This window comes from Coffea arabica, chromosome 3c (genome assembly GCF_036785885.1).
Source record: "Coffea arabica cultivar ET-39 chromosome 3c, Coffea Arabica ET-39 HiFi, whole genome shotgun sequence".
NCBI classification, from domain to species: domain Eukaryota; kingdom Viridiplantae; phylum Streptophyta; class Magnoliopsida; order Gentianales; family Rubiaceae; genus Coffea; species Coffea arabica.
In genome coordinates, this window is record NC_092314.1 from 1,571,234 (window position 1) to 1,596,927 (window position 25,694).

The window sequence follows — 25,694 nt, forward strand, 5'->3', positions numbered from 1 at the left end:
CAGAGAATGGGAGTCTAAAGAGATTGTATAAGGGACTATCAGATTTACGGATCCGACTAAATCAAATAGAACCGACTAGACCCGACAGACCCGAAAGTGTGTGTGATCTTTTTTTTTTTTCCGAAAGTGTGTGTGATCAATCATATTGTTTTTTGGTTTTTGTTATTTTTCATGCACACAACTTTATCATCTTCCCTATCATATCCGTCATTTTTTCTTTTTTAAAAGGAAGAAGACAGTGCAAATTTACTAAAATGAAAAAGGAGTAAATGTGGACTCGACTGACTCGTGACTGCAAATGCCCAAGAGATGACGCTAGTCCCATTCTTGCCTTGAAAAGCCCCAATCGGCCCCCTTCATTTCAACAAATATGAAATCTTGTCGGCAGTTACTTGCACGTCGTCTAGTCATTTTCGTTGCACTTGGATGATATAATACTGGTAATCAAAAAAGGTTGCCCTACACTCCATTGTTGTTGAGATGATAATAATAACAATAGCCACTTGTCAACTCACCTTCAATATGTAGATCGTACATAATCAAAGAGGGTTGCTGCACACACACAATAATTAGGAGCAAGTGTCAAGTGTGTTCGAGATCAATAGTTGTTTTTGGTTCTTAATCTTGTTGGCATTTGTATTATGGGTTAATCCTATTCCATTAGTACTAATAGGTAGCGTAGAGAAAGAAGCACCACCACTTCTAGAAATCAACGGTACGAAAACTTTGTTATAAATTACCCCTTCCTTCTAATAGGGCTCGGGATTTAAAAGAATTGTTGGGACAGCAAGCATTCATCTTGTTTATACTTTAGATATCCGTATAACCATCAAAGGTTGTTGAAATAACTAATTCCTAGAAATTAGAAAGCTTCGAAAACAAAGAAATTGTTGGAAGTATCATTTTTATTTATAGTCCCAATAGGTTTGGATCTCTTGCAGGAAGGTTGGCTTCTACTTTCTTAGATTTCTATACTAGAATGTACAGAGGCCATCAAAATTGCAAATTTTGAATTATGTATTACAATTTTTTCTTTTTAAAGATAAAAAGTTTGGATGATCTTGATTCTGATGATGACGGTTACATCTTTCTTTGCTCTTTAGAATGACAAGACTATCTCCAACAAAAACGATACAATATATTATCCAATAGCATACTTTGTTGTTCGCAAGTCAATCAATTATTTAGCTAAAACGGCATAAAAGACACTAACTGTTTTCTTCTTCTTTTTTTTTTTTTTTTTTTTTGGGAGAATAATAACTTATGAATGCTTAAGAGTTGAAAAAAAAAGTTGGACCACGACAAAATATCAGAATGACCAGTCAACACTGAGGCCACATGACCTGGGTTTTGGGAACAGGTCCACATACAATGTCTTAGTCGAGCTGAAGCAGACTTGGCCTAAGCGCCAACTTCACAATGGGGATTATGTCAGGTCCAAGCCCAACCCAATCCCCAACTAGAGTAGGCGGTCAGTCCCATTCTTTAGCTGGCCTTTTAATTTAGACGATCAAGGCCCAGTCTAAGTCAAGCATGAGAGAGTTGAAGCATTTCTTTTTTCCCTCTCTTTAACACATTTCCTCAAATTTCACCATTGAAGCTTCAACGAATTGTCGATTCTAGCAAATTATTGTTCATCCTGAGGCAGCCAACGTTGACTTTTCTAAAGTGAAAGCATCATAATAATAAGATAATTTTGATGTCATCATTTCTATACTGTTAATCAGAGAAAGGAAATTTTCTTGCTATTTACCTTAACATTAATAACTACCACAGAGCTGCAAATCTGCAGTTATGGCTGAGAATCTTAATCCGACAAAGTTGGAATACTATGAAGAAATGTGGAAGCTTCAATCTAATGCAACTATCCTATCTTCATTCCAGGTTAGTTTAATACTTGCTCATATCAGTCAGTGATGGCTAGAAACACACAGTCCACACCCTGAAACTTGATACTACTGCCAAACAAGTTAACATGTATGATAATCATAGACAATCTAGTAAGAGGTTGACGGGTTTTGTTTATTTTTGGAAATGATTATCGGGTTCAATCCAATTTGGTAGGGTGAGGATGGTAAACAAGTTTTAATATTGGACTCCACCATTTTTCATCCACAAGGCGGTGGCCAACCTGCAGATACTGGTTTCATTTTCAATTCTGACTTCAAGTTTTCTGTTCAAGACGTTCGATCGAAGGACAAAATAGTATGCTTTTTCAATTTTAGATTTTACTTGTTATCCCCTCGTATTGCTATGTTGGTCAAGTTTATTTTTTTTTTCTTTTTTATTGCTTTATCTGTCTCCTTCCTTATCAAAGTTATTGCTTGCTTGAAAATTAAAAGGTGTACCATTATGGTTTCTTCGCGAACTCTGAAAATGAGGCGTTGGAATCGAAAATTGAAAAAGGAGCTGAAGTGTTATTGCAGGTTGATGGAGAAAGGCGAAAGCTCAATTCCAGGTATGCCACCGTCGAGAATTAATCCCAGTCCTTTTGACCCTTTGTATGATAAGTTGGTTGCTGTGATATCTGATGTTTGTATGCTATTTCTTTTTCTGTTCCAGGGTTATTTACTCAAACATTGTTTTTTTTGCGTTAAAAATAGATAAATTTTTACATCTTTGGAAGATCAACTTTCTTTGTCGAAAGTTAGATGCATATATGATAATTATTGTGTTTGCCATTTTTAGTGGATCGACTTCATTCAGCCAAAGGGGAAAAAACATTCTGTTCTTCCATTCTCACGATGGCTCAGCAAATATAATCTCCCCACCATGAATGAATAAATAATCGAATTGCACTTGTGGACTTTCCCATTTGTACTTGGTTGGGAGTTTGTCTAAAAAATTTTACAGGTTGATTGATCAGACTTTGGGTAAAGGAGTTAGAGTTGCTGTCTGTAGCACTTATAATGAGAAGGCAATATCCTTCACACGCTTCAAAGTTTTGATTGATGTTCAAAGATCCAAAAACTAGCATTCCAATTTGCTTGCTTATGATTTGTGCTTCTTTTTTAATCCCTAGTGACTATCACTATATTTGTTTTGAATGCTTTACGTATCAATATTTTGGTGTTTGCTCATTCAAGCACTGCTGCACTTTTGCTGTATATTTTGGATCACTATAAAAAGTGGAGCATGTGTGTGTAGGTGGGAATTGGCATAAGATGCTCCAATTTCAGGTCTCTTCTATGGTTATGGTGATAAAGGAATAAGATGCTCTGATAATTTTTGGGTGAATGAAGTCCATTTGATCTTCAAAACATGCACTGCACTAGTTATGGAAAACTAAGAAATCCATCAATTTTTATTTGATTTTTTAAAAGAAAGTGCAACGTGGAATTCAAATCCAATCCAGGAAATGGCTGCAGACTAGGTTGTAGGCAGATCTTTTACACGTTGCTTAATCTAATTATTTCTTTACTTGTTTGCATCTGAGAAATTGGACTATTAGACAGTAGTTTTCAATAGCTTTGATAGCTACAATCTTCGGCTTTTCAATATGATTGTTTGCAATTTAGTCTATATAGGACTCTTTTTCCTTTCTGGTTCCAACATTCTCAAGATGGTTACAGTTCACAGGCACATAATCCTGCTGAATTTGGAGTTATTGTTACTATTGTTTTGGTATTCTTTGTAGCCATGGTTTATTTTTCTAAGCCAATAGAACTTTTTCAGGTTACATTCAGCTGGGCATCTTCTGGATGCATGTACAGCAATTGCGGGATTAGGTCATTTAGTGGCTGGCAAAGGTTACCACTTCCCTGATGGGTATGGATTTGGATCACATACATGAACTTAAGGCATATGCTTATTGTGTGGCATATAAATGCTGATTCTGCAATGAATGTATTGTGTCTGCTATTTCAGGAAGTTTGAACATAAGTTGGCTTTCTTCTATATCATGCATCCATTTTACGTTTCTCCGAGGCATAGATATCTCATAAGAGTGAGCTTGATATGAGAGGGAAGAATTTACTGGCAGCATATGATAGTGGAAAAGGAACTATAAAATCGTTGAGGGGCTATCATTGTCATTAAGATGTTCCAATCATGTTTTGAACCTCCATACTCCTAATCATATAATCATGTGGACGATTAACAGTGTGGCCACATCAAAATGTCGAACATACTTTTCTTGTCTCTTAGTTGTGGCCGACAATGTAGAGAATTCCAAATTGACAAACAGCAAAAGCTAGAGGACGAAAAATAAGCTCATTTCCAAGTTGTCACGGCATGTTCTTTATCTGTGTTTCAAGAGCATACTTAATCTGTTCACCCAATGAGCTTCCATTTTTTTGACCTTACCGCAGCATGATGTGTTGTCCATTGATCTAAAAGGAATCACCCCCGTGCAATCAATGATATTTTGTTTTTCAGGTCTCTGGAACACTTCCATGCATCAATTACCCTTAACTTGGTTGTTCTGTGACCGAAAAACATTTTAATGATCATGTAAATGTCCAGTTTTATTGCTTATTTGCCTTAGCAGGGTGCAATTTTAAATTTTTGTCAGGCCATATGTGGAATATAAAGGAACAGTTCCACAGAACGAATTGCAGAGTAAGCAGCAGCAATTAGAGCTAGAAGCTAACAACTTGATTGCCAAGGGTGGGAAAGTAAGTTTTCTTTTTCTTTCGTCTTCAACCAGAAAAGTGAATAATCATGTTTGTAAACACTGCATATGACTTTCAGGTTTTTGCTTCGGTTTTACCATACAATGAAGCTGCTGCGCTGTGCGATGGCTGCCTCCCTGACTACATCCCCAAGGTAAGCTTCTATTGTTGCATATAGGTTACCCGCAACCAACTACTTTCCCTATATCAGTATTTCAGCATATGAGCTATAAAATTTTTGTCCGAACCTTTCTAAGAAAAACTTTTACAACAACTAAAATGAAACTTCAGTAATGGACAATTTTGGTGAATATTCTCTTAGGGTCTATGAATCATTTACAATGTAATTGGAATCCTTTCTGTGTGTGTCGTAGTCAAATGCTATCATTGAGATATCAATGCACTCATGACATATTTCTGTTATCTGATAAAGATGCTGTATTGGTAAAAGATCCAAACTCCAAAACGCTGTCAAACCATGTGGTCCATGGATCCTGGGGATCTATGATTTGCTGGTTGTGTGCAGCCTTATTTTTCAAGGAGATGGTATTTTCGTTGGACACACAAGTAAGAAAGCAAAGGAGAGATAGATGACTAAAATATTGGCTGACTAGTATTATCTTTTCTTATTACCTTCATCAATGACTTGCCTGTCTCTGTTTGGGCAGATTTCGTCCCATAACCCTTTCCAGTACCAAAGGTACTATTTATCAGATTCTTGCACTTTACAATCATGCAGGGAAGCAATCCTCGAATTATTAAGTTAGGAGAACAGCCTGGATGTCCCTGTGGCGGCACACATGTTTCTGACATTTCAGAAATATTGGGCGTGAAGGTACTTATATCGACTTAATCCGGACGGTTAGTTCAATATATTATGATTTAGGAAGGCCTGAGTTCTTGTGCAATCACCAATTCTTTCTCATCCAGGTTTCTCAAATTCGAGTGAAGAAGGGGATGACTAAAGTTTTCTACAATGTTGAGCCCTAGGAAACGTTGGTGGCCTACCAGTAGCTTTTGGAATCTGAAGGTGACATTGGTCATTAAGAAGATAAATATTGAATAATCAGGGATGGCATCATTACAAGTTCAGCTCAAGTGAGCATTTTGCAATGTCAGTATTAACTGGGGGTATTTATTTGCTTGACTATATTCAAGAACAGTTACGCTTGAACCAACTTGCTGGTGGGCAATGTGCCTAGTCAAATAATACCACAACGTGCTTCATTTCTCTTTTGCTTGTTCTTCTGCTTCTGCTTCAAAGTTTGCTGCTTTTTTGGGGCATATACTGCCAATGGGGGTTTTGGAGCCACTTTGGAAGGTAGCTTTTTCGTCTACTTTATTCAATAAGCACATCAATCACCTTCTGATGGAGCTTGAAATGAATGAACTGGGGTCTTCAAGGTACTCAAGCTTGCAAGTGGTAGTCTACGTTTGAAAAATCAAAAGGGCTTGCAGTATATATATATTTAAATTTTTTAATAATAAAATTGTATATATATATTCTTAATATTTTATTATTTATTAAGAAAAAAATATTATTTTATTTATTTTTTAAAAATAAATTTTTTTTTCATTTTTTCGAGCTCAAACTCGGCTTGAATCGAGTCGAGCTCGAGCTCGAGTTTTAAATTGTCAGCTCGTCGAGTTCGAGTTCAATAAAACTAAGTCAAGATCCAGTTCAATTAGACCAAAATTCGACTCGGCTGGTTCGTAGCACTATGCATGATAGCCATAAGACAGCTATTCCAGTGGTTTTAATTACCATTCATCCTGCAGAGGCTTACAGATTTGTCCATATACTAACCTATGGACCCTGAAACGATCTAAATTGAGGCTCTGGGCTCCTTCACAGTCCTCATCTGTGTCCCTACCATACATCAGAGATGTAAATTGGCTACTCCTCCCCTCCGCTACAAAACATGTTGTTTGCATGAAATGAAATGGATATTTTGTGGATGGAAAATTAGGATAATCTGAAAGGTTCACAAACCGAAAATTTCTTCCAGATAAGCAAGCAGTCCTCAGTGCCTCCAATTTCACTTTTTGTTCTCTCTGTTTTTGTTTCATGATATCGAAAGTATAAGCAGCCATATTTGTTATAGTAGTTCTTTTACGTTCAAATACAAACATTAAACTCTGCTGGAGATGGAATAGAAAAGAAAATGGTATGACTATGCATTGTCCAATTATGCTGAAGTAATAACTTTTTGTTACGAATACAGTTTGTTTCCCCATCAAGGGAAGGGACTTGCGACTGCCACAACACTCTTATCTAAACAGCTTCTCTACACCACGAAAAGCCCCAATAAAATCGCCAATACTATAACATGCTAGAATCGACACGCTAATATGATTTAGATCCTATTTGATAATTCAATATTTAAATTTAATGGATTCATTTCATAACATCTTTAGACGCATTTGATAACAAGAAATAGAACGTTTAAAAAAGTAATTTAATTTTTCTAGATAAAACTTGCTTAAAAAATAAGTGATAAGTAATTCAATTATCACTTAATGTGATATATCTTCAAATACACAATTCAGTAATTTAATGGAATCAGAATTCAAATTTCAAATTTTAATTTTTAGATTTTAATTTTATTAAACATGCCCTTACTCCCTTACTCTTGTCTGCCAAATTTTTCTTTAAAAAAAAAAAAAAAAAGGATACATTGATAATTTTCACTTTTCATCCTTGCATGGATTAGAGTCCTTTGAGTCCATGTTGAAGAAAGTGAGAAAAGCAATATCCCTTGGAAAAGGGGCGGACATCTTTGAAGAAACATTGCATAAAGGGGGAAAAAAAAAGAGTGGAGAATAATTCGCACCAAGCAAAATTTGGAGAGTCCAAAACCAAACAAATATCATCATCAAAGCCGTACCAGAGGCAGAGGAGAAAAGGACACCTCTTCATTCACTAGTGGCATTACTGTCAGCAGCCGTCTGGTATGCTTTGTTTGCTGCATAGCAAAATTACCGGTAATGGTGAACCTCAAACCTTTGACTTCCCATCTTCGACAAACGTCAGCCAATGAATTATGTATTCTAAACTCGGTAAACGGTAAACCAATTCCCCGCCTTCCGCTCCCACCTCACTCTTCTCCTCTCTCTCTCTCTCTCCCTCTCTCTTTTTTCTTTCTCTTGTCAGATTCTTGTTTGAGTTTTATCTAAAAAGTAGTTGATCCCAGCTGGTATTGGTTTTCTAGTACTCGTTCTCTTTTTATATTCTCCGCACACACACTCAAACACACGCCTGTTTATGACACTATCAACCCTTTACTAACTGCAATTCTTCCCTCAGTTCTCCTACAAAAAACATATTAGAACTGCTAGAGAAAGGTGGTGTGTATGGTCTAGATATACTTGCATTAGAGGAATTGAGATCCTGCTGATCATCAGGGGTTGCATCCAACAGGGTAAGTGGGAATTGCTTGTTTCCTTTTCTTTGGTGTCTTGAAGGCATATTACATGTATTGGTGCATGATTCCTTTGCAATCCAATTCAATTTTAGTGGCGAAAGTTTTGATTTTTGAGAGCTTGACTTTGTTATGGTGATGGTTTCTGTTGTGGGATTTCTAGAATTTTACTTGTAGTACTTACTAGCCTCGTATTGCTGCAATCATGATTGGTGATACGTCTAATGGAAGGAGAAGTAATTGATGATGCTTTATACAGAAGAGCAAATCTTTTAGAGATTTTGATCGAACTGTAACTAATTATTGCAGCTTTTCTTTAGCGGTTATACAAGTTCAGAATGCAATTTTGGTTCTTCTATGTTCGTGTTTATTAGGTTTTTTCTAAAGCAAGTTAGTGGAACAGTAATTACTTACTAACTCATTTAGTTTGCAGAAGTTTCGTTGATCAAAGAAATGGTACAATGTTGTAGGCCAAAAGAACCTAGAGAAATAAGAAAATGATAGAGATTTCTGCCAGCGTACATGTACTCCAATAGTTCGACTAACTTTTATGGATCCTCGGCTTTCTTATTATATTAGTTCTGTGGGTAGAGTTTCTACGCTTTCTAGTTGTGCTTTTAGAGAAATTAACAGGGGTAATAGATTTCAGTTATATTTAGGACTTCCAAACCTGCACAGTAAGGGGCTCCAGATCGTTGCATGATTCATCTTGTGAGCTTGATGCTTGCAAGGTTGAGGCTCCTCTGTGTGTGCGTGTTTTTCCCCTCTTTCTGTCTTTCTACCAATTTACCTTACCTAATCTGGTTATAAAGAAATCAAGGAAGGCATGTATGGGTCTAGACCTTTTTCCATTCATATGCAAATTGAACTAAACGTGTTTTTTTTTTTAATATCTTCGCTCTTACAGTCAAAATTTTCAAAAAATAGCTAATATGCATTTGTCTTAATTTAGAAGATTAATTGAAAAAAAAATCTTTATCTATATATTACGATATTTTTACTCAGGTTGAAATATGCACGGAGAGGTGATAAATGATGCAAAGAGAGGAATCGAAATTAGCTTTGGGTATCAATGCAGCTACGAGAATGATAACAATTTATCAAATGGAATTGACATCCCTTGTGCAATAAAAACCCAAAAAACCAATGGTTCATTCTCTTATTTGTCTGGTGCTGCTTTAAGTGCCAATGCCACATTGGCGAACACAAACATTTGCAACGGGTTGATTGGGGAAGAAATATTGCCAACATGGGATTCTCCTAATTCATTTCGGAGGATTCCCTCATCTCCATCTCTCTCAAGGTTGGATCTGTTATCATCTTCTCTTCAAAGTAGCATGTCAAACTTGAGTTGCAGTCCATCGACTCCTAATGAGCTACATGGCTATGATTCCTTTTCTCCAAAGTCAACTAGTGCTCCAAAGAGTGATGGCTTCCTGAACACAACAGAAGTAGAAGTTGCAGGCGGTGCTGCTGGAGAAGATCGAGTTCAAGCTGTTTGTTCTGAAGAGAATCGATGGCTCTTTTGTGCCATATATGATGGCTTCAATGGAAGAGATGCAGCTGATTTTCTTGCTGGAACGTTGTATGATACAATAGGATATCATCTTAACTTACTAGACTTGGAACTTGATCAAGCAGTTATTAAAGCATCTGACTTGTCAAATGCTAATAAATATATCCCTTATGTCTGTGAAGATGACAATTGCATTGTGACTAGAGATTCATTTGTGGAGCTTGAAAAATCATGCGGTCTAATTAAGGAAAGAGTGCTTGGTAGTCTTCAACGTGCTCTTGCTCAAGCTGAGAATGATTTTCTACACATGGTTGAACAAGAAATGGAAGACCGCCCTGACTTAGTGTCTGTCGGATCTTGTGTATTGGTTGTACTTCTCCATGGAAAGAACTTGTACGTACTAAATGTAGGTGATAGTAGAGCTGTATTAGCGACATGCGGTGAATGCAGTGACATGAATTCTGATGACGGGCTACTAGCTGTGCAGCTCTCTGATACTCATACTGTAGAAAATGAAGAAGAAAAAGCTCAACTTTTACAAGATCATCCTCATGACTCATCAATCATTGTAGGTGGAAAAGTCAAAGGGAAGTTGAAGGTCACTCGGGCGCTTGGAGTAGGCTACTTGAAGAAGGTAGAGTAACATGATTTTTTCTGCATTTGAAGGATTGCAGTCATATTGCGAAAATTACCAAAATACGCATTACCTGTAACCATATCATATCTACATGCTACTATTTTGTACAAGGACTTGAGACATGTTCTACTGAATTTTTAGATAATTCATCCATTTCCACATCTGCTCCATTCTTTCCTTGCAGAAGCATATGAATGATGTTTTGATGGGCATCCTTCGAGTTCGCAATCTTCTCAGTCCTCCCTACATATCTGTACAACCATCACTAAAAGTGCATGAAATTTCTGACTATGATCACTTCGCTGTTCTTGGGAGTGACGGTTTGTTTGACTTCTTCAGCAATGAAGAAATTGTAAAGCTTGTCTATTCTTATATTTCAAGTTACCCTTCTGGTGATCCAGCAAAGTTCCTTGTTGAGCAGCTTCTTGTAAGAGCAGCAGATTGTGCAGGTATGACCCTTGTGTTATGTTTTTTTTTTTTTTTTTTTCAGTTTTTGTGTTGAGGATCAAGGATCAGCAGAGTTCTAAAGGAATTGAGCATAAATTTTTAAATATTTTAGTGTAAAACAATTACACCTTAAGTGTAAATGTTTACTAAAATTTTTTTTTTTCACTCTTAAGAGTACTCTTCCATGCTAAGAAGATGAAATTTGAGTTTTCAAATTTCTTGGAATTGGCTACTCAGATTTTTATTCTTTCTGTTATCTTTTAAATCTGTATTTATTGTGTGGAAACCAATTGCATTACTTGGACTTCCATGCCCTACTAGATTAAAAAAAAAAAGGCGTGTTTTCAATAATTGGGTTGTGGGAGCTGTATCAGTTAGATATTAGTAAGAACTTTTAGTAATTCTGTGCAGGTTTCACAATTGAGGAGTTGATGAGTATTCCAGCTGGTAGGAGGAGGAAATATCACGATGATATTACAGTAATCGTGATAATCTTGGGGATGAATAAGAGAACGTCAAAAGCATCTGCACGCTTATTATGACTGCAAGAAACTAGAAAAGGAGGGAGGAAAGTCACTCTTTTTTGTTTGGCATTTGGTAGGATAAACTACTATTGATTTGGATTGTATATAATTGCTCCTGTTCATTAAGCATCTCCATCAAACATCTCTATCAATCTGTACAAGTTATAAATTGTTTTCCAATTCCAAAAGGGTTTTTTTTTTTAATATAATTTTTCAACCATCACACAAACTGGTATATTTTGTAATCTCAATTTTGGGATCATAGGTAGACAGGAGGCTTAAAAAAGAAGCAATTTTAGATATGAAGAATCTTTTTTTTTTTTTTTTGGGGAAAAAGGGGGGCGGGGGTTGCAATATGAAGAATCTTTATAAACAAAAGTAGTGAAGAATTTTAGAGGAAACTGTGTCCTACATGACGTGCTAATCTTTTGGGGCCTCTTCCTATCAAAATATTTAGCTCCAATTCAGGAGAAAAAGATTCGCAGTGCAGATTATTATTGGCCGATCCAGTCTCATCATGTTTCGTCTTTGCATGTTGACATGATTCCTCTTGTTAGTGCTCAACTTTGTACCTTCTGGACCTTTCAAGATTTCCAAATGTAATCTATGCCCGCTACTTTAAGCTTTCAAGTGTTTCCATGCCCACCAGTAAACGAAGGACCTAGCTTGCACCACATCAAACAACCTCTCTGATTCCCCCTATAGGAGATCCAAGACAATTCCTTGCTGCTAAGTTATAATGGAGTGTTACTTTATTTGCTTGGGTATGGTAAAACCATGAATAGAATGGTAACGAGTAATTTACAAATGATCAAAGAAGTACACATTAATCATCGTTGCTGAGGTACTTGCAGATTCGAACAGGTGAAGTTAACAAGGGTAGCTTTTTTCATTATCTTTTCCCTCCTCCTCCTCTTTTCCTGTTTCAGGTGGGAAATGTGGTAAATCTTTACACCAAAATCCAGACAGCTGTGCGGTAACTGAAGTGAAAACTCCATTGTGATCGAGGACAAAGGTCGGTAGAGTTTCAGGTTTCAGCTGTCTTTGCTGGCTTATGTACGTACCCAAACCATCATTGCGAAGTGCCTCTAGTCAAATGATGATGCAGGTTTCCTTTGGACGGACCAGAACAATCAAGAAGTACTCGATTGTTGAATAATACCCACTCTTGCCTCTTGGCCTTTTGAGAGATTTGAAACACAAATATTCAAGCAAGCATGTCTATTCCATTTCAGCTTCCGAATGTCAAATGGGATTTAGAGAATAAAATCAATAATGAGAGCTCTGACCTTACGAAGTTAGCTCTACCACATAAAAAGAAAATGATTTTCTGTGGGGAACGGCCTTCAATAGGATATGATTTTGATCAAAGGATGGGGTGTGAATAAGATGCGGCATTCTTGTGAGGAAGTATAAATAGTCAGTCCATTTGTCAAGAGCCTGCTTTAGCTTTCGAGCATTTAAGGAGGCTATAAGAGACCACCCGATATGAATTCCAACTTTATATCTGCAACTGTGGTTTGGAATCTGTGCTCTAAAACGATCCCATTTTTTGAGAGTCCTTGTTCTCCTTGAAGTGGAATAATTTCGACTTTCAAGCAGAGGCTGTTGACTTCCTTTATACTCCTTACTTAGTAGGGTTAATTACATTTACCTCCCCTGAGGTTTGACCATATTACCAATCAATCCTTGTAATTTGTCCAAATAACGGTCTCACCCTTTGAATGATCAAACATTTAACAAAAACCCCCTTAATGCCGAAAATGCCCTTATTGAGGCCATGTTGCATTAAAAAAAGAACATATTTTTATTTTATTAACCCTGAAACAATCCAAAAAAATAGAAAAAAGTTTTTGCTTATTATTTTATAAAAACCATACCTTATGCTCTCCGCAACATGCCTTGAACCACAAATTCGAACCATACTTGAGGATTTAAAATAATTGCTTCTTTTTTATTTTTCTTTCAATTTATCTAATTTTTAATATTCATTTTTAAGATTTCAAATAATTATTGATTCAAAACTATTTATGGAAGCAAAGATATGATTTTTATAAAATAATAAGCAAAAACTTTTTGATGATTTTTTTGGATTACTTGAAGGTTAATAAATAAAAATATGTTCTTTTTTTAATGCAATATGGCCTCAAAAAGGGCATTTTCGGCATTAAGGGGGTTTTTGTTAAATGTTTGATCATTCAAAGGGTGAGACCGTTATTTGGACAAATTACAGAGATTGATTGGTAATATGGTCAAATTTCAGGGGAGGTAAATGTAATTAACCCTACTTAGTACGACTCCACGGACAAAATGCCATTCTTGTTTTTGTTGTTTTGGGATTAAAGCCAGCAGAAAGTTCAAGAACAATAAGTCCATGGCTAAACTTTAGCGTCACTGATCGAGATTATGTCCTAAATTGTAACCTGCTTGACCAGGGATTCAAGTAGGAACTTGTTTTGTCAATTGGGAAGTCGAAAACGGGAGCAAAAAGCTAGATCACACTTTGGTTTTCCCAAATCGGGTTCGGTCAATTGGTAAGGCTTGTTCCCTTTGCCTAAGGAGTGCTCAGATTTGAGTCCCGCTGCCAACAATCTCCTGTATAGGTAGTAGGTGAATAGATGCATCAATTGCCTGCCCTAGCCTCGGAAGGGGATCAATTCCCCTCTACTTAACTCTCATCTTCCCAACCCCTCCCCCCCCCCCCCCCCCCCCAAACCCCAAACAACAAAAAAAAATGAAGGGATATCTGCTTTTCCATTCCACTATGCTATGTAGCATATTACTTGAGATGTGGCCTTGTGTCTGGTACACAAGTGTATCAACATCTAATACTGAAATATTATTTGAAATAATTACTGTAACACTTTCTTGAAATAATTACTGTAATACTTTCTGTAACGTGATACTCCCCCCCTTTTTTTATAACTGACGTTTAAGATTTTGCACACCAATTAAGAAAAGTTTTTCATTGTTTAAATCTATACACTACTTTCCTTTTGTACCCTCATTAATTATCCAATTCACTCATGTTTTCTCTCACCAGAGTATTAAATGGTGTTGTTTTATTAGGCCAAAAGCAAAGAGAGAAGTAATAATTACTAGGAATAGTAATTAAGAGCCCTGTATTAGTAAAGAGAGATAAAAGGGTAAAATTATAAAAAAATAATTAATGCTGCATGGAGATAATACAACGACAGATAAAAGTACTTAAGAGCAAATTTCTTAAACGTCAGTTATAAAAAAAGGGAGGGAGTATATGTCAGATAAAAAATAATTAAAAATATATAAAAATGAATTGAGAAATTCGTTTATGATACAAGCAAAATATTTTATGAAATACTTCAGCAATCCAAACACATTCGAATAGCCAATTTTTTTCAAATAACATTTCATTTACATATCTTTTTATACTTTCAATCAACTTCTTATCTCACATGTATATAGCAAAAAGTGCTACAATATATATTTTAAATAATACTCTATCCCAACACCCTTACATTCTTGATCACAAGGTGATTAGTCTTTGCACCGGCTTTTAGCAGTAATTTTCGGTGGTCAGTTGCTTCAATTCATCATCAGAAGTAGTAACCCAAAACAAACTCTAGGAACGGGCATCGGGGCAAATACAAGTACTCCACTAATACAACTCTATAAGTTCATCGGAAGTTCCAAAAAGTGAGACAGATAGTCATTAGTCATTACTAATCTAATCTGTGAATCCTAAGCAAAATTAAAGGTACATCAGGAAACTCAAAAGGTGACGTTGACTCCCCATTCCTCCATTGCCTGCACTATGTACAGTTTCTTGATGCACACAAAAGAAAGTTCCCACGGTCTCAGTCTTGAAATCTCAAAATACAACATCTTCATCTTAGCAGGATGATCACATTATATAGCATCCATTAGGGTTCTCATCGCTCAAAATCTCAAACGTACTCAGTGCTGGAGTAGGGTACTCTGGATAAACCTCTGGGTAAGTACATGCATACAGGTATGGTGATGGGGACATGTACCAAATTGGACCAGTGCAGGTGGTTGGGTGTGCTGCGTTGTAACTCACGACATACGCTTGATAAGGTGAATAACTTGGTGGATATTGGAACATATGCTGATTTGAAGGGGTGAGATTTATCTGATCTGTAGCCTGATTAGGACTCATCACCCTTGGACCTTCCACTCCTGTGCTTGAGGGAGCAAGAGCAGATGCTGAACCTGCATTGCTGTTATTGTTGCTGTTACCTTTTTTCCCTTTCTTTTTCTTCTTTTTTCCATGTCCTCCTGCTCCACCATTATTCTTTTCCGCACCACCCCCATTGTTAGCGTTGCTTTTTTGTTCACTCGCCGGAGATTTTTCTGCAGTAGCCGGAATGCTTCCAGGCAACTTCCCATCAATCTTTATCTCCCTTTGATCTCCGGCAATTCCATCAACTCCGGCAAATCTGACAACTTTTGTACCTTTTTCACTGTTCTTAGCAGGGTTGACGTTTGCTTCCATGTTCCCAGCTGGACTTTCTTCCTCTTCTTCTTCACTGTTCTCACCATTTTTTGAGTCACCCCCTTTTTCATTGCTGCTTGATTTCCCTGATTTTTTATCTTTTCCAGCAGGTTTTTCAGGCCACAACTCTGCATGTTTCCCTGTTTTGAGTAGTTTCCTTATCAAAGTCTGTGCATCAATATTCCCCGTCACAGTGACTTTATGCTGTGAATCAATAGCAACTGCATAGACACCTGTACATGCAAAAACGAAGTCCAAAAAGGGCTACGGCTAAATTTCTCAGAAACTCGAGACAATAAAGAGTTCTTTTTTTTTTTTTTTTTGAGGTTTCAAGGTTAACTCTCTGTTTTAGGAAGATATTTTTGTCATATCTTGCAGGTTTTGGCTAGGAAATCCAGCAGAATGATGAAGGGAACATGTTATTGAGAATTAAAGAGTACCTTCAATGCTTTGTAGAACTTTCTTGACTTTCGTCTTGCAGCCTTGACAGTGGATAGATACCTTTAGAGCCCATGTCTTGAAAAAAAAGAAGGAATATTTGAGCTTTAAAAGTAGAATACAACTGAAATTAACTAGATACTTGCAGAAACAACCACAAATAGCATATATTATACCTGATATTGTAAAGGTTCTTCCATGAGTGTGTGTTGTGTGTGAGAGAGATGGAGAGTTTGGGGACTTGGGAGAAATGAAAGCTTGAAGGAGGAGTGAATGCTGCTTAAGGAGACCTGAGTTGAGTGCCTTGTTTGTTAGTCCCAAGTGTACTCTCCCTACAGCGGGAAAGGTGCGGAAAAGGAGAGGGGGGGGGGGGGGGAGGGAGGGTTCGCTATCAGGTATAGCCAAAAGTCGATATGATGAGAATGACGCAAGAATAAGATGCCTGTTCTTCTTGAGCATGCATCTGTCCCTTCTTCGAGGGAAAATACTTGGACAGTTGGATATACTTCATTTATTGCAGATCATGTAGTATTTGTTAGGCATTAATTTTTTTTTTAAATCTGCATGTATTCAATTTTTTTTTCTTAAATCTGCATTAAATGTCATTGATATTCTTTTAGGATGTAAAATTTCGATGGATACGGTGCACATTTTCATGCTCTATTACGCCTATTAAGTACTAGTAACCATCGTGAATCGGGTCGTCATAAATAAATTTCCTTGCGGAATTGTTCACAGTAACCAAGGCTAATAAATTAATGATCCTTTTTTGTCACTTGAGATCCTCGATGACATGTTTTCTATGCCAATCCAATGCCACCAATAGTGTTGGATCAAGTGTCTTGTTATTATTTACACTTTAATTTTCTAATAATTCAACTTGACTTGGTTTAATACAAATTTAAATAATAACATGACACTTGACGCAATACTATTAATGGCATTGAATTGGTATAGAAACATGTCACCGAAAATCCCAAATTCTTTTTTGTTGTTTTGATTGCGGATAGATAGAAGTGTTTTTTAAAAACTGATTTTTCAAATACAATAAAAATTTTTAAAAAGTACTTTAAAAGGTAATCTAAAAATTAATTTAAATTTTAAAAAATATCTCAAAATATATTCTAAAAACTCTTTTACTCTTAAATATTCCAAAATATTTTTTGAAAAAATCTCAAAATATAATCTAAAAACTCTACTACAGCAAAATTTTTTAAAAACACCCCCAAAAACAGTTAATCCAGACAGAGTCCATGTTTACATTTTCCGGTCAAGGGTACTTCTTCTCAAATTACAATGATTAATTTAACGCTTAAACAGCCATATTAAATATTAATGACGGACAATAGACATCAACCATAAAACGTTTGCTAGGATCTATGAGTTTTCTATTCTATGGTTTCTAAATACTTTTGGCAAGAAGAGTTTGACCAAACAAATTGAACCACAAAGTGGTGCTTAGGATAGAGTTTGTCAAAGCAATTGATAATCTATCATTAAACTATCATCACCAAATTTGGCAAAGAGGTAGTATCAGAGGTAATTCCTCTTTTTGATAAAAAGCAAAATTCATTAACAATTGTCCAGCATGATTTGATTTACGTGGAACATGCATTAGAAAAAACATAACAAATCAGATTGCAATTTAACAGATGCAATAGATCTGAAAAATTTTTCAGCAGATTTGAAATATATAAAGAAATTTTCAAATTGTCTTCCAGCAAAATAAATCATCAGATGCAATCAATAGATATAAAAAAAAAATTCAACTGATTTAAAACATATAAGAAATTTTTTTAGGTTGTCTTCAAGATAAATCATTGCAGCTTCCTTTGCTGCAGCTCTATTTTTTTCGTAACAGAATTAAGTCGATTCCTATCACCAATATACACTAGAGTATTCTCGGCTTCTCTTATTTTGTTCTAGGGAACAAGAACACCTCCACTAATTAATGGTGGTTTTGCAAAGGAAATGGCCTGGGAGGAAATTTTTGTGGGGTGGCCGGTGGGGTTGGAGAAAAGTTGAGAGGATCAACGTCTGGGAATAAGGGTAGTCACACACACAACTTGCCCTGTTGCCCAATCCAATGCTCCGTCACCATGTACTCCCTCCGTTCCATTTTGATAGTTCTTATTATTTTTTTTAAACAATTTAAGAAAAAGTAGTTAACTTTGTTGGAATAATCAATTTAGGCAACTATTTTTCTAAAATACTCTCACATTAATTAGAGTATAACTTTATGGAAACTTGAATTGATGGTAAAAAAAGAATCAACTCTCATTAAGTGGGATAGGTTTATAGTAACAACAACTTGCTTATCAAAGTGAAAACAGATAAAAAAAGAAAAACATGATTATCAAAGTGAGACGGAGGGAGTAATTGTTAAATAGCCAAGATATCTTTTGCTTACGAGTTTCTGCATGGAATTGCTTGACTTGGCTGCCTCCTCCAACGCCAAAACAAAAGTATTTCTAGCCTTGTGGGGTTGGTATCACGAATGAATGACCAATTAATTAAAACGTACTATAGAATTCCCAATTGACGACAAGGACAACTATTAAGAACGAGGGCACGAGTCCTTTCAAAAAAAAAAAAAAAAAAAGAGTGAGGGGTCCTGGAAAAGATTGCAATTACTAGTTTTTGTTTCCAAATTATTTCTATGATTTATCATTGTTAATTACTACTAATAACGATTGTTTTTATTGTTATGTAATTTTAATCTTTAGAATTTCTAAGAATCAACGATCAACGTTATTATTCCATCCGTTCTATTCCATTAAAAGTGTCATACTTTTCATTTTAAAATGTTTTAAAACAATTGTTATGTTAGAAAAGTCAAAACATCTTTTAATTTTTTTTTTCAATGTAGCATTTCTTTCTAATCATATGCAAGTTACTGTTCAAATTTAAAATTTGAATTTATGAGGGTAAAATTGAAAAAAAAAAAAAGCACAAACATCACGATCAAATCAGTATTTTTAAAAAATTGAATTTCCATGACAAAATAGACGGGACGAAGGGATTACTTCGTGCATGTACAGCGCTATATGGTTCAGAGGGGGAGTAGCAGCAGTATCCATGGTTCCCAGCCCAGGTTAATATAATGGAGTGACAAAATGCATTTTAGAACCAATTTACTCGAAAATCTAACCTGGGTAAATGCCCAAATTGACATCACTTAATTCTTCTAGTGCACTACTATTATTATTACCAAAAATAATACAGGTATATTCCATATATATTATTGTTAAATACATAGTGGGTATTGCATCTTTTTTTTTTGTTTTTTGTTTTAGAGAAGCCTTTTCTACATTATTATGAGATCGACCAATTGAGTACACCAAGAATGCAATTCTACCGTACGGTAACTTTGCTGCCTTTGCTTTTTCAAAGTGATGAGAAGTGGGGTGGCAGCAGAATGTACGTCTTTTGCTTTTCTCTGTCTTTTCCTCCTTGTACCATATGCTCCCAATTGATGCATGCATGCAAACAAATACTACTGCTACTTCAAAAGTTTCCATTACGCAATTATTATATGTTACACGCTCCAATCTGTGTCCGAGCTGCCATGTATTTGCGGCAATTATCCCTGCTTTTTATTCAGGAATTTATTCACTAGATTTTTAACTTTTCAACCCCTACGAGCTGCACTCGAGATGAGTGTATTGACCGTTGCTTCAAGATGTGTATAAAATCCTGTGGAAAGGTTTGATAAAATGACAAGAACGTAAATCAAATCTACATGTTTGGGTTCGGCTACAAAGTCATTGAGCCTCTTTAAGTCGGAGACCACAAAGACTACAGAAATCCCGGAGAAAAGACTACGAAAATTCATGCTCACAGGCTAGCTTTGGTGTCTTTCGAAACTCTACTGCCTCGAAAGTGTGTTTCGAGTGTCAAACGAAAGAGTTATGGGGTTAGGTAGCAGCACTACTATCTAGCACTACTTTTTTTTTTTTTTTTTTTCTCAACACAAAAAGTATTTCAATTTTATCAAATTAATTTTCCTGTGCCTATGCATCCCGCCTCTAAAGATACACGAGCGATAAAGAGGTAACTCGAACACACTATAAAGAGGTAACTCGGACACACTATTTCGAGATCTAATTAAGCTGCTCCGAAATAAGAATTGAGTGAGTGAAATAAATACCCACCAGGCACCAGATGAGATGTAGGGCCAAGGCAACGCCAAGGTGAAAGTGGAACACACCTTTATCTACTTGAATTGTGTCCCTTTTTTTTTTTTTTTTTTTTTTTTTACTTCTTTTAACCATGAATGATTGTGTGGATTCCCCTGCAGGCTTAAATATAGAATCTTAATGTTTCAAAAATAAAAGATCATTGAACAAAGATTTTGTGTGTGCAATTAGGCAGGTTAAACTTACGAAAAAGGACTAAAAAATCCCTTATTGTCCAAGGGCGACTTCAAATTTTTGTTTGATTGCTAAGTAGTTTTTTTTCAAGGTGTCTAATTGTGTCCTTCCCATCAAACTTTTGGAGGCAAAAATAAATGGTCCACCGCATTTTACTAGGACACGCAGAGCAGCCTTACAACTAGTAAATTAGAATCGATTTCTTTCAGAGATATATTAGTTTGTTGATGAAGGATTTCGTCCATGGATAGGGAAAATAATACAAATTACAACAGCCTAGCTAGAGAGGCAGCTAGACGTATGTTCATTGGATTTAAGTACTTCTGAGGAGAGCTTCACCTATTTCTAGACAAACTGAAACCCTTCCTGACAATATAACTGGTTGCCACTCAAGCGTTCACACGTCTGAGCTAATAAGCTCAGAAACAGACATGATGATGCCGAACATAATCTAGCTATTAACCTCTTCCTTATTTTCCTCCTTGGGTAAATCCTGATCTTTTTCATCCTTGACTTCAATCTTAGGAGCAACAGTCTCTTTATTTTCCACAGGAACATCCTGAAGCTGCAAAGAGTAACATTGAGATACTCTAGTGATGATTAAAAGCAGGCAATTGGGATAACAGTTGGTCAAGCAAGGAATGACATAATAGCATGGTCAAGGGATGTCATGATATAGCATACCCCAAGGTTTTTTAAGCTGGCAGTAACATCCTCCTGTTGCTGCCGCAGAGTAGTCCTCAAATCTTGAAATTCCTGGATGTACATTTTTTAACAACTATAAGTACACAGTCAAAACACCAAAAGCTTTTGAGAGACAGTAAAAATGGCCACTCACTGATCGAAGCTGATCTACTTCAACATTGAGGGATTTCTTGAGTTCTGAAAGCTCCTGCAGAAAGAAAGAAAATTAGGCAATGGAAGGGAATCCTACAATTAGTGCTGCTGTTTCCATTCAGCTAATTCTTCTACTGATCCCAAGGCCATAAGTGACATATTTCCAAACAAATGATCAAGGGGTACTTCACTAAAGGAGGGCAAGGCAATTGCAGTAGTCCATCTGGCAAAGAGTAATTTCAAACTAATTAGAGCAGTCAATTTCCTGAAACTTATCAGCTGATACCAACGTGCGGGGCAGGCACCATTTTGAGACTATGAGGGCAAGCAGCAGTGACAATTGAATAATTTTGTTTCCATTTGCAATGTCAAGCAGCTAAAACTAAAAGGTGCCAAATGACAAACATACAATAGATGAGGTCAAATACTATTTTGCAGGAAGATAAAGCCAGACATACAATTACCAAATTCAAACTCATGGGGAATGGGAATGCTATCAGCACTAAAGAGAATCCTCCATGCATCTGCTGTTTACCTCAGTACTTTCCATTTCAAATTTCCTTTTCTGCAGTAGTCTAATTTGAAGATAGTTATGAATAACATTAATACCTTCCATTGAATTAGATCTTTAGTATAAGAATTTTGGTAAATCAATTGCATTAACATATCTCACTTTGGCAAACTCAGATAAAGAATAATGTGCAGTTGGTCTTTTAACTCAAGATTAGCTTCCAGCAAAGATGCATTCAGAATTTCAAAAAACAACTAAATAATGTCACGAAATTATATGTGATAGGAAGCAACAAAAAGCAAATTCTGACACTTACATCACGGTAGACCTTAACCTGAGTGTCCAACTTGGACCTCCAACTTTGTAGATCCTAAAGCATCAAACAGAAGACATCAACAAAACTAAAGCATAAGCTTTTAGGTACACAAACCACAATAAGAAACAGAGTGTGAGATATGACATTACCTGTTTCAAATTCTGAATTCTATTGAGCAGCTCTTGCCTTGATTCATTCAATTCCTGCAGTCAAATGCATTTACATCTCAAACATCAATGAGGTCATTTGTTGAACAAAATTGACAACAATGAAAAAAAGCAAAGATCAAAACTTGCAAGTTGGTTCTGTTCATTCTGAACATCTAGGCCACAGTCACTAACCACTATCCAGTATCCACCAAAGAGAAAAGCGCAACATCATCAAGTAAAGATCAAAACTTGAACATAGTTTTTTCTGCTGATGAAATTCTAAAGCCACTATCAGGAACAATCCTCTGAGACGAAGGTACAACCGTGAAAAAGACTAATATACACCACAAATCAACTTGCCCAGTAGCAATCATTTATTGCACCTTACTTCTGCAAGCTTATCAATTAAAGATCAAATCTTGAATCCGGGTTTTCCTCATTCTAACCAAAATTTTAAGCCATTGCGAAAAATCACCCTCTGAGGACAAGGTGCAGCCTTTGAAAGCCTAACGTACGACCTCGATCGAGACAAGATGAACCTTTGTAGGGCAAATGAAAATAACAACAAACTCGAAAGAAATTAAAACATACCGCAAGCTTAGGAGTAACGGGTACATTTTCTTTCTTCTGCGAAATTCAAAGAATGTTAAAGAGACAGGAATCACTAATATCAAAAAAGAAAAAAAAACTAAGCAAGCATAAAAAAAAAAAGCGAGCAGATACCGCGGAGAGAGGGACGGCAGGAGAGAGGGTGGGAGCTGTGGCGGCAGAAGGATTGGAATCGGAGGTAGCCATGGTAGATTTGGGAGGAGAAAATGTGGGATGGATTCGAATTTGGAAGCAAAGTTTCTGAATTTTTTATTAGGGTTTTGAGATGTAGCTTCAAGACTGAAGATTAGAGCTAAGAAGAGGACAAAATGAATAATGGGAAGAAGAAACCAAACGGAAGTCAAGTACTCCAACTGCTATAGTTCAAAAACACAAGTAATGTGGCGGTTTGGGCGGGCGAAATTGCTCTAGTTTAAGAATTTGAAAAAAAAAAAGGCGAGGAAAACTCTGTAGATTAATGCTAGAAAAAAGAGATGAAAGCTTGGGTTGTACCGTGAAAGCCTAAAATTCATGTTTCAAAAGTGGCTAATTGCATTTAACTCCTCCGACCTTTACATTAATTGTTGTTTGTGGCCTCCAACAAAATTTTTTTTTTTAATGTTATGATTCAATTCAATCTCTCTTCAATCTTTAACTAGTCATCAAAGCAAAGCATATAGAAAAGAACACCACAAGGAGGTTTGTAGATTAATCTCTTAAAATGTAAGTCGAATGATGCTTCACTTCATAACATGTTGTTGTTAACTTAATGTTCAACCTTTTTCCTAATCCATGTAGACACAATCACTAAGGTAAATTTATATTACATCTTTTTTTTTTTTCTTTCTTTCTTTCTTTTGGCGTTAAAAAAGGATTACTAGTAAAATTTCCAATTCTATAATAAATTTGATGTGGTTATGATATGTGATTCTATCTATTTGTTCACTGTCACAAATCATATATACTACACATAAAAAAGGGTAGAGAGCCTCTTGATATAAATTAAAAGCTATCATTTTATGATTTTTTAAAAATTACCTTTCATATATAGTTGTCAGTGTTGCATCTCTTCCTACCTCTATTCTCATAACTATCCACCACCAAACACTAATAGTATATTTGCACATTATATATTATATGAATGTGAATTTTCTATGTATGTATTAAAATATATATATATATATATATAACCTGTTTGGCATGTGAGTTTTTTGGGTGTTTGTTTAAAACTTTACTATAGTTTACTGCAGAAGTTTTTTTAAAAAATTTTGAAGTGTTTTTTTTTTTTTTTTGAATAGTTTGAAGTGTATAGTTTAAAAACTTTAAGAAATTTTTTGAGGTTACTGTAACTAAAGTTTTTAAAAAACTTGTAGCAGACAAACTTGACAAAAAACTTGTCTTCCAAACAAGGCCCAATTCTTACAAAAAAAAAAATGGTTTCAATAAATATCTCTTATCGTTTGGAAAAAAAAAAAATCTTTAAAAAATTTTTAAATAATTTTTTGTAGCTGCAGCCTGCACACACATCATGGACTGTGCCTTGGACACGACCGTTCCTCCACTCACTCGACCCATTACACTCAAGAAGAGGAGATGGAATCCAGACCATGACATATATATGTACTGTAGCAGCCCACCCCATTTCCAAGTACAAGTTTTTTGACAATGCCCTTTGGAGCCCAGTGACTGTGATCCAAACAAGCCTTTCTTTCTTTCTTTTCATTTTATTTCTAGTCACCGAGGTTGGTATCCCACACCAGAGACCAATAGAGCAAACATTCCACCATTGGACTACCTTCTAAACTCCAATACATATGTACGTGTTCCAAACTACAAAATATTTCAACCTCAAGCATATCAAACTCTTCTTATTCATGTTTGGCTTTGGGATGTGGAGGTACTTTCCTTTCGGGAATCAAAACTTGAGTATTGGAAAAATGTAAAGTATAAACTAACAGCAATCTCCATCCGGAAGAGGGATTTTTGTTCTGGAGTTTCGTCCCGCTACAATTTAAGCACAAGTCCGGAATTCTTGATCTGGACTTGTGCTTAAATTGGGGCGGGATGAGAAGCTCCAGAAGAAGAAGACTTAATGCTTAAATTGTAGTGGGGTCGTAGTTCCCCTTGGAACTTGGAAGAGTACATCTTCCCATTTCTGTTCTTGTTCAGGAGTTTCTGTCCCTTGTTCTTTAGGGGGAGTTTCAAGGTTCAGTTAATTATACTTGGAAGAAAATAGCAGGTTATTCTAGCAAACAGAGCTAGAACATTAGGGGATTGTTTCGAGGAAATGCTTCAAGGCAAATCGTGGTTATGGACTTTCTAGTTGTTAAACGTGTTTAACTTTCTAGCATGTAGACTAAAAATAGCAGTTCTTTCATAAGCCATGCCATGCTGCTTCAAAGCTTGTAGACCTTTCCTGCTTTCCAAGCCATGCTGCTTCCTTTCATCTCTGCCTTCATTTCCCAACAATTCCCCTTCCTTGACCTTTCCAAGCATCATATCATCCCATGTCACATTCTTCCCCTTAACCCCTCCCAAACAAACAAGCTGAAAGTAAATTTCTTGTCCCCACCCCACAATAACTATCGTAAAAGCGTACCTTTCTTCTACCTGCAGCCGAAAAACATAATCAAATGCTGGTCCATTATGGCAGCCCACTCTTCAGTCTTTTCCCCGGTGCAAATCATTTCCCACCGCTCTTGGCTGCCCTCTATTGACTTGGATCCAAGTCCATTATACTACTAGTATTAGTATGGCAGGATTAGATGTTAATGCTATAGGCTAATGACTAATGTTACAGATTATTAGTCACGCGAACGTGAAGTTAC

At 36.1% G+C, this 25,694-nt stretch overlaps 4 protein-coding genes across 6 annotated transcripts; 2 read left to right on the forward strand and 2 right to left on the reverse strand.

Annotated features, from left to right (window-relative positions):
- Positions 1-1,520: 1,520 nt before the first annotated feature.
- Positions 1,521-5,844, forward strand: LOC113733975 (uncharacterized). Of its 2 annotated transcripts, XM_027260232.2 has the most exons (8): positions 1,521-1,884; positions 2,065-2,205; positions 2,343-2,458; positions 3,676-3,768; positions 4,514-4,616; positions 4,693-4,767; positions 5,353-5,448; positions 5,544-5,844. In XM_027260232.2, the coding sequence occupies exons 1-8, from the start codon at positions 1,795-1,797 to the stop codon at positions 5,601-5,603; spliced, it is 774 nt and encodes a 257-aa protein (XP_027116033.1). In that variant the 5' UTR covers positions 1,521-1,794; the 3' UTR covers positions 5,604-5,844. The 2 variants fall into 2 exon arrangements, with proteins under 2 accessions (XP_027116033.1, XP_027116034.1); XM_027260233.2 differs by lacking the exon at positions 2,065-2,205 and having other exon boundaries at positions 1,645-1,884.
- A 1,600-nt stretch (positions 5,845-7,444) lies between these two features.
- On the forward strand, positions 7,445-12,717 carry LOC113733976 (probable protein phosphatase 2C 40). 2 transcript variants are annotated; one of them, XR_011841380.1, is made up of 5 exons: positions 7,445-8,035; positions 9,041-10,185; positions 10,373-10,637; positions 11,047-11,232; positions 12,089-12,717. XR_011841380.1 is itself a non-coding variant. In XM_027260234.2 (4 exons), the coding sequence occupies exons 2-4, from the start codon at positions 9,049-9,051 to the stop codon at positions 11,175-11,177; spliced, it is 1,533 nt and encodes a 510-aa protein (XP_027116035.1). In that variant the 5' UTR covers positions 7,445-8,035; positions 9,041-9,048; the 3' UTR covers positions 11,178-11,347. The 2 variants fall into 2 exon arrangements, 1 of the variants encoding a protein (XP_027116035.1); XM_027260234.2 differs by lacking the exon at positions 12,089-12,717 and having other exon boundaries at positions 11,047-11,347.
- A 2,056-nt stretch (positions 12,718-14,773) lies between these two features.
- On the reverse strand, positions 14,774-16,490 carry LOC113734832 (heavy metal-associated isoprenylated plant protein 35). The gene is made up of 3 exons (XM_027261571.2): positions 16,269-16,490; positions 16,095-16,170; positions 14,774-15,887 (listed from the first exon to the last, which is right to left on the reverse strand). The coding sequence occupies exons 1-3, from the start codon at positions 16,290-16,292 to the stop codon at positions 15,043-15,045; spliced, it is 945 nt and encodes a 314-aa protein (XP_027117372.1). The 5' UTR covers positions 16,293-16,490; the 3' UTR covers positions 14,774-15,042.
- Positions 16,491-20,722: 4,232 nt separating this feature from the next.
- On the reverse strand, positions 20,723-23,217 carry LOC113733977 (uncharacterized). Its single transcript, XM_027260235.2, has 7 exons — positions 23,002-23,217; positions 22,870-22,905; positions 22,279-22,332; positions 22,130-22,183; positions 21,304-21,357; positions 21,150-21,221; positions 20,723-21,030 (listed from the first exon to the last, which is right to left on the reverse strand). The coding sequence occupies exons 1-7, from the start codon at positions 23,071-23,073 to the stop codon at positions 20,917-20,919; spliced, it is 456 nt and encodes a 151-aa protein (XP_027116036.2). The 5' UTR covers positions 23,074-23,217; the 3' UTR covers positions 20,723-20,916.
- Between the last annotated feature and the right edge of the window lie 2,477 nt (positions 23,218-25,694).

Bases quoted from the DNA above. Each gene is read 5' to 3' on its own strand.
- LOC113733976 (XM_027260234.2), top strand. From the start codon at position 9,049: ATGCACGGAGAGGTGATAAATGATGCAAAGAGAGGAATCGAAATTAGC. The intron at 10,186-10,372 runs GTAGAGTAACAT...CTTTCCTTGCAG, and splicing joins GAGTAGGCTACTTGAAGAAG to AAGCATATGAATGATGTTTT. The intron at 10,638-11,046 runs GTATGACCCTTG...AATTCTGTGCAG, and splicing joins AAGAGCAGCAGATTGTGCAG to GTTTCACAATTGAGGAGTTG.
- LOC113733977 (XM_027260235.2), bottom strand. From the start codon at position 23,073: ATGGCTACCTCCGATTCCAATCCTTCTGCCGCCACAGCTCCCACCCTC. The intron at 21,222-21,303 runs GTGAGTGGCCAT...ATGTACATCCAG, and splicing joins AAGTAGATCAGCTTCGATCA to GAATTTCAAGATTTGAGGAC. The intron at 21,031-21,149 runs GTATGCTATATC...TACTCTTTGCAG, and splicing joins CCAGCTTAAAAAACCTTGGG to CTTCAGGATGTTCCTGTGGA.
- LOC113734832 (XM_027261571.2), bottom strand. From the start codon at position 16,292: ATGGAAGAACCTTTACAATATCAG. The intron at 16,171-16,268 runs GTATAATATATG...TTTTTTTTCAAG, and splicing joins AAGAACCTTTACAATATCAG to ACATGGGCTCTAAAGGTATC. The intron at 15,888-16,094 runs GTACTCTTTAAT...TTGCATGTACAG, and splicing joins AGTTCTACAAAGCATTGAAG to GTGTCTATGCAGTTGCTATT.
- LOC113733975 (XM_027260232.2), top strand. From the start codon at position 1,795: ATGGCTGAGAATCTTAATCCGACAAAGTTGGAATACTATGAAGAAATG. The intron at 1,885-2,064 runs GTTAGTTTAATA...CCAATTTGGTAG, and splicing joins CTATCCTATCTTCATTCCAG to GGTGAGGATGGTAAACAAGT. The intron at 2,459-3,675 runs GTATGCCACCGT...GAACTTTTTCAG, and splicing joins AGGCGAAAGCTCAATTCCAG to GTTACATTCAGCTGGGCATC.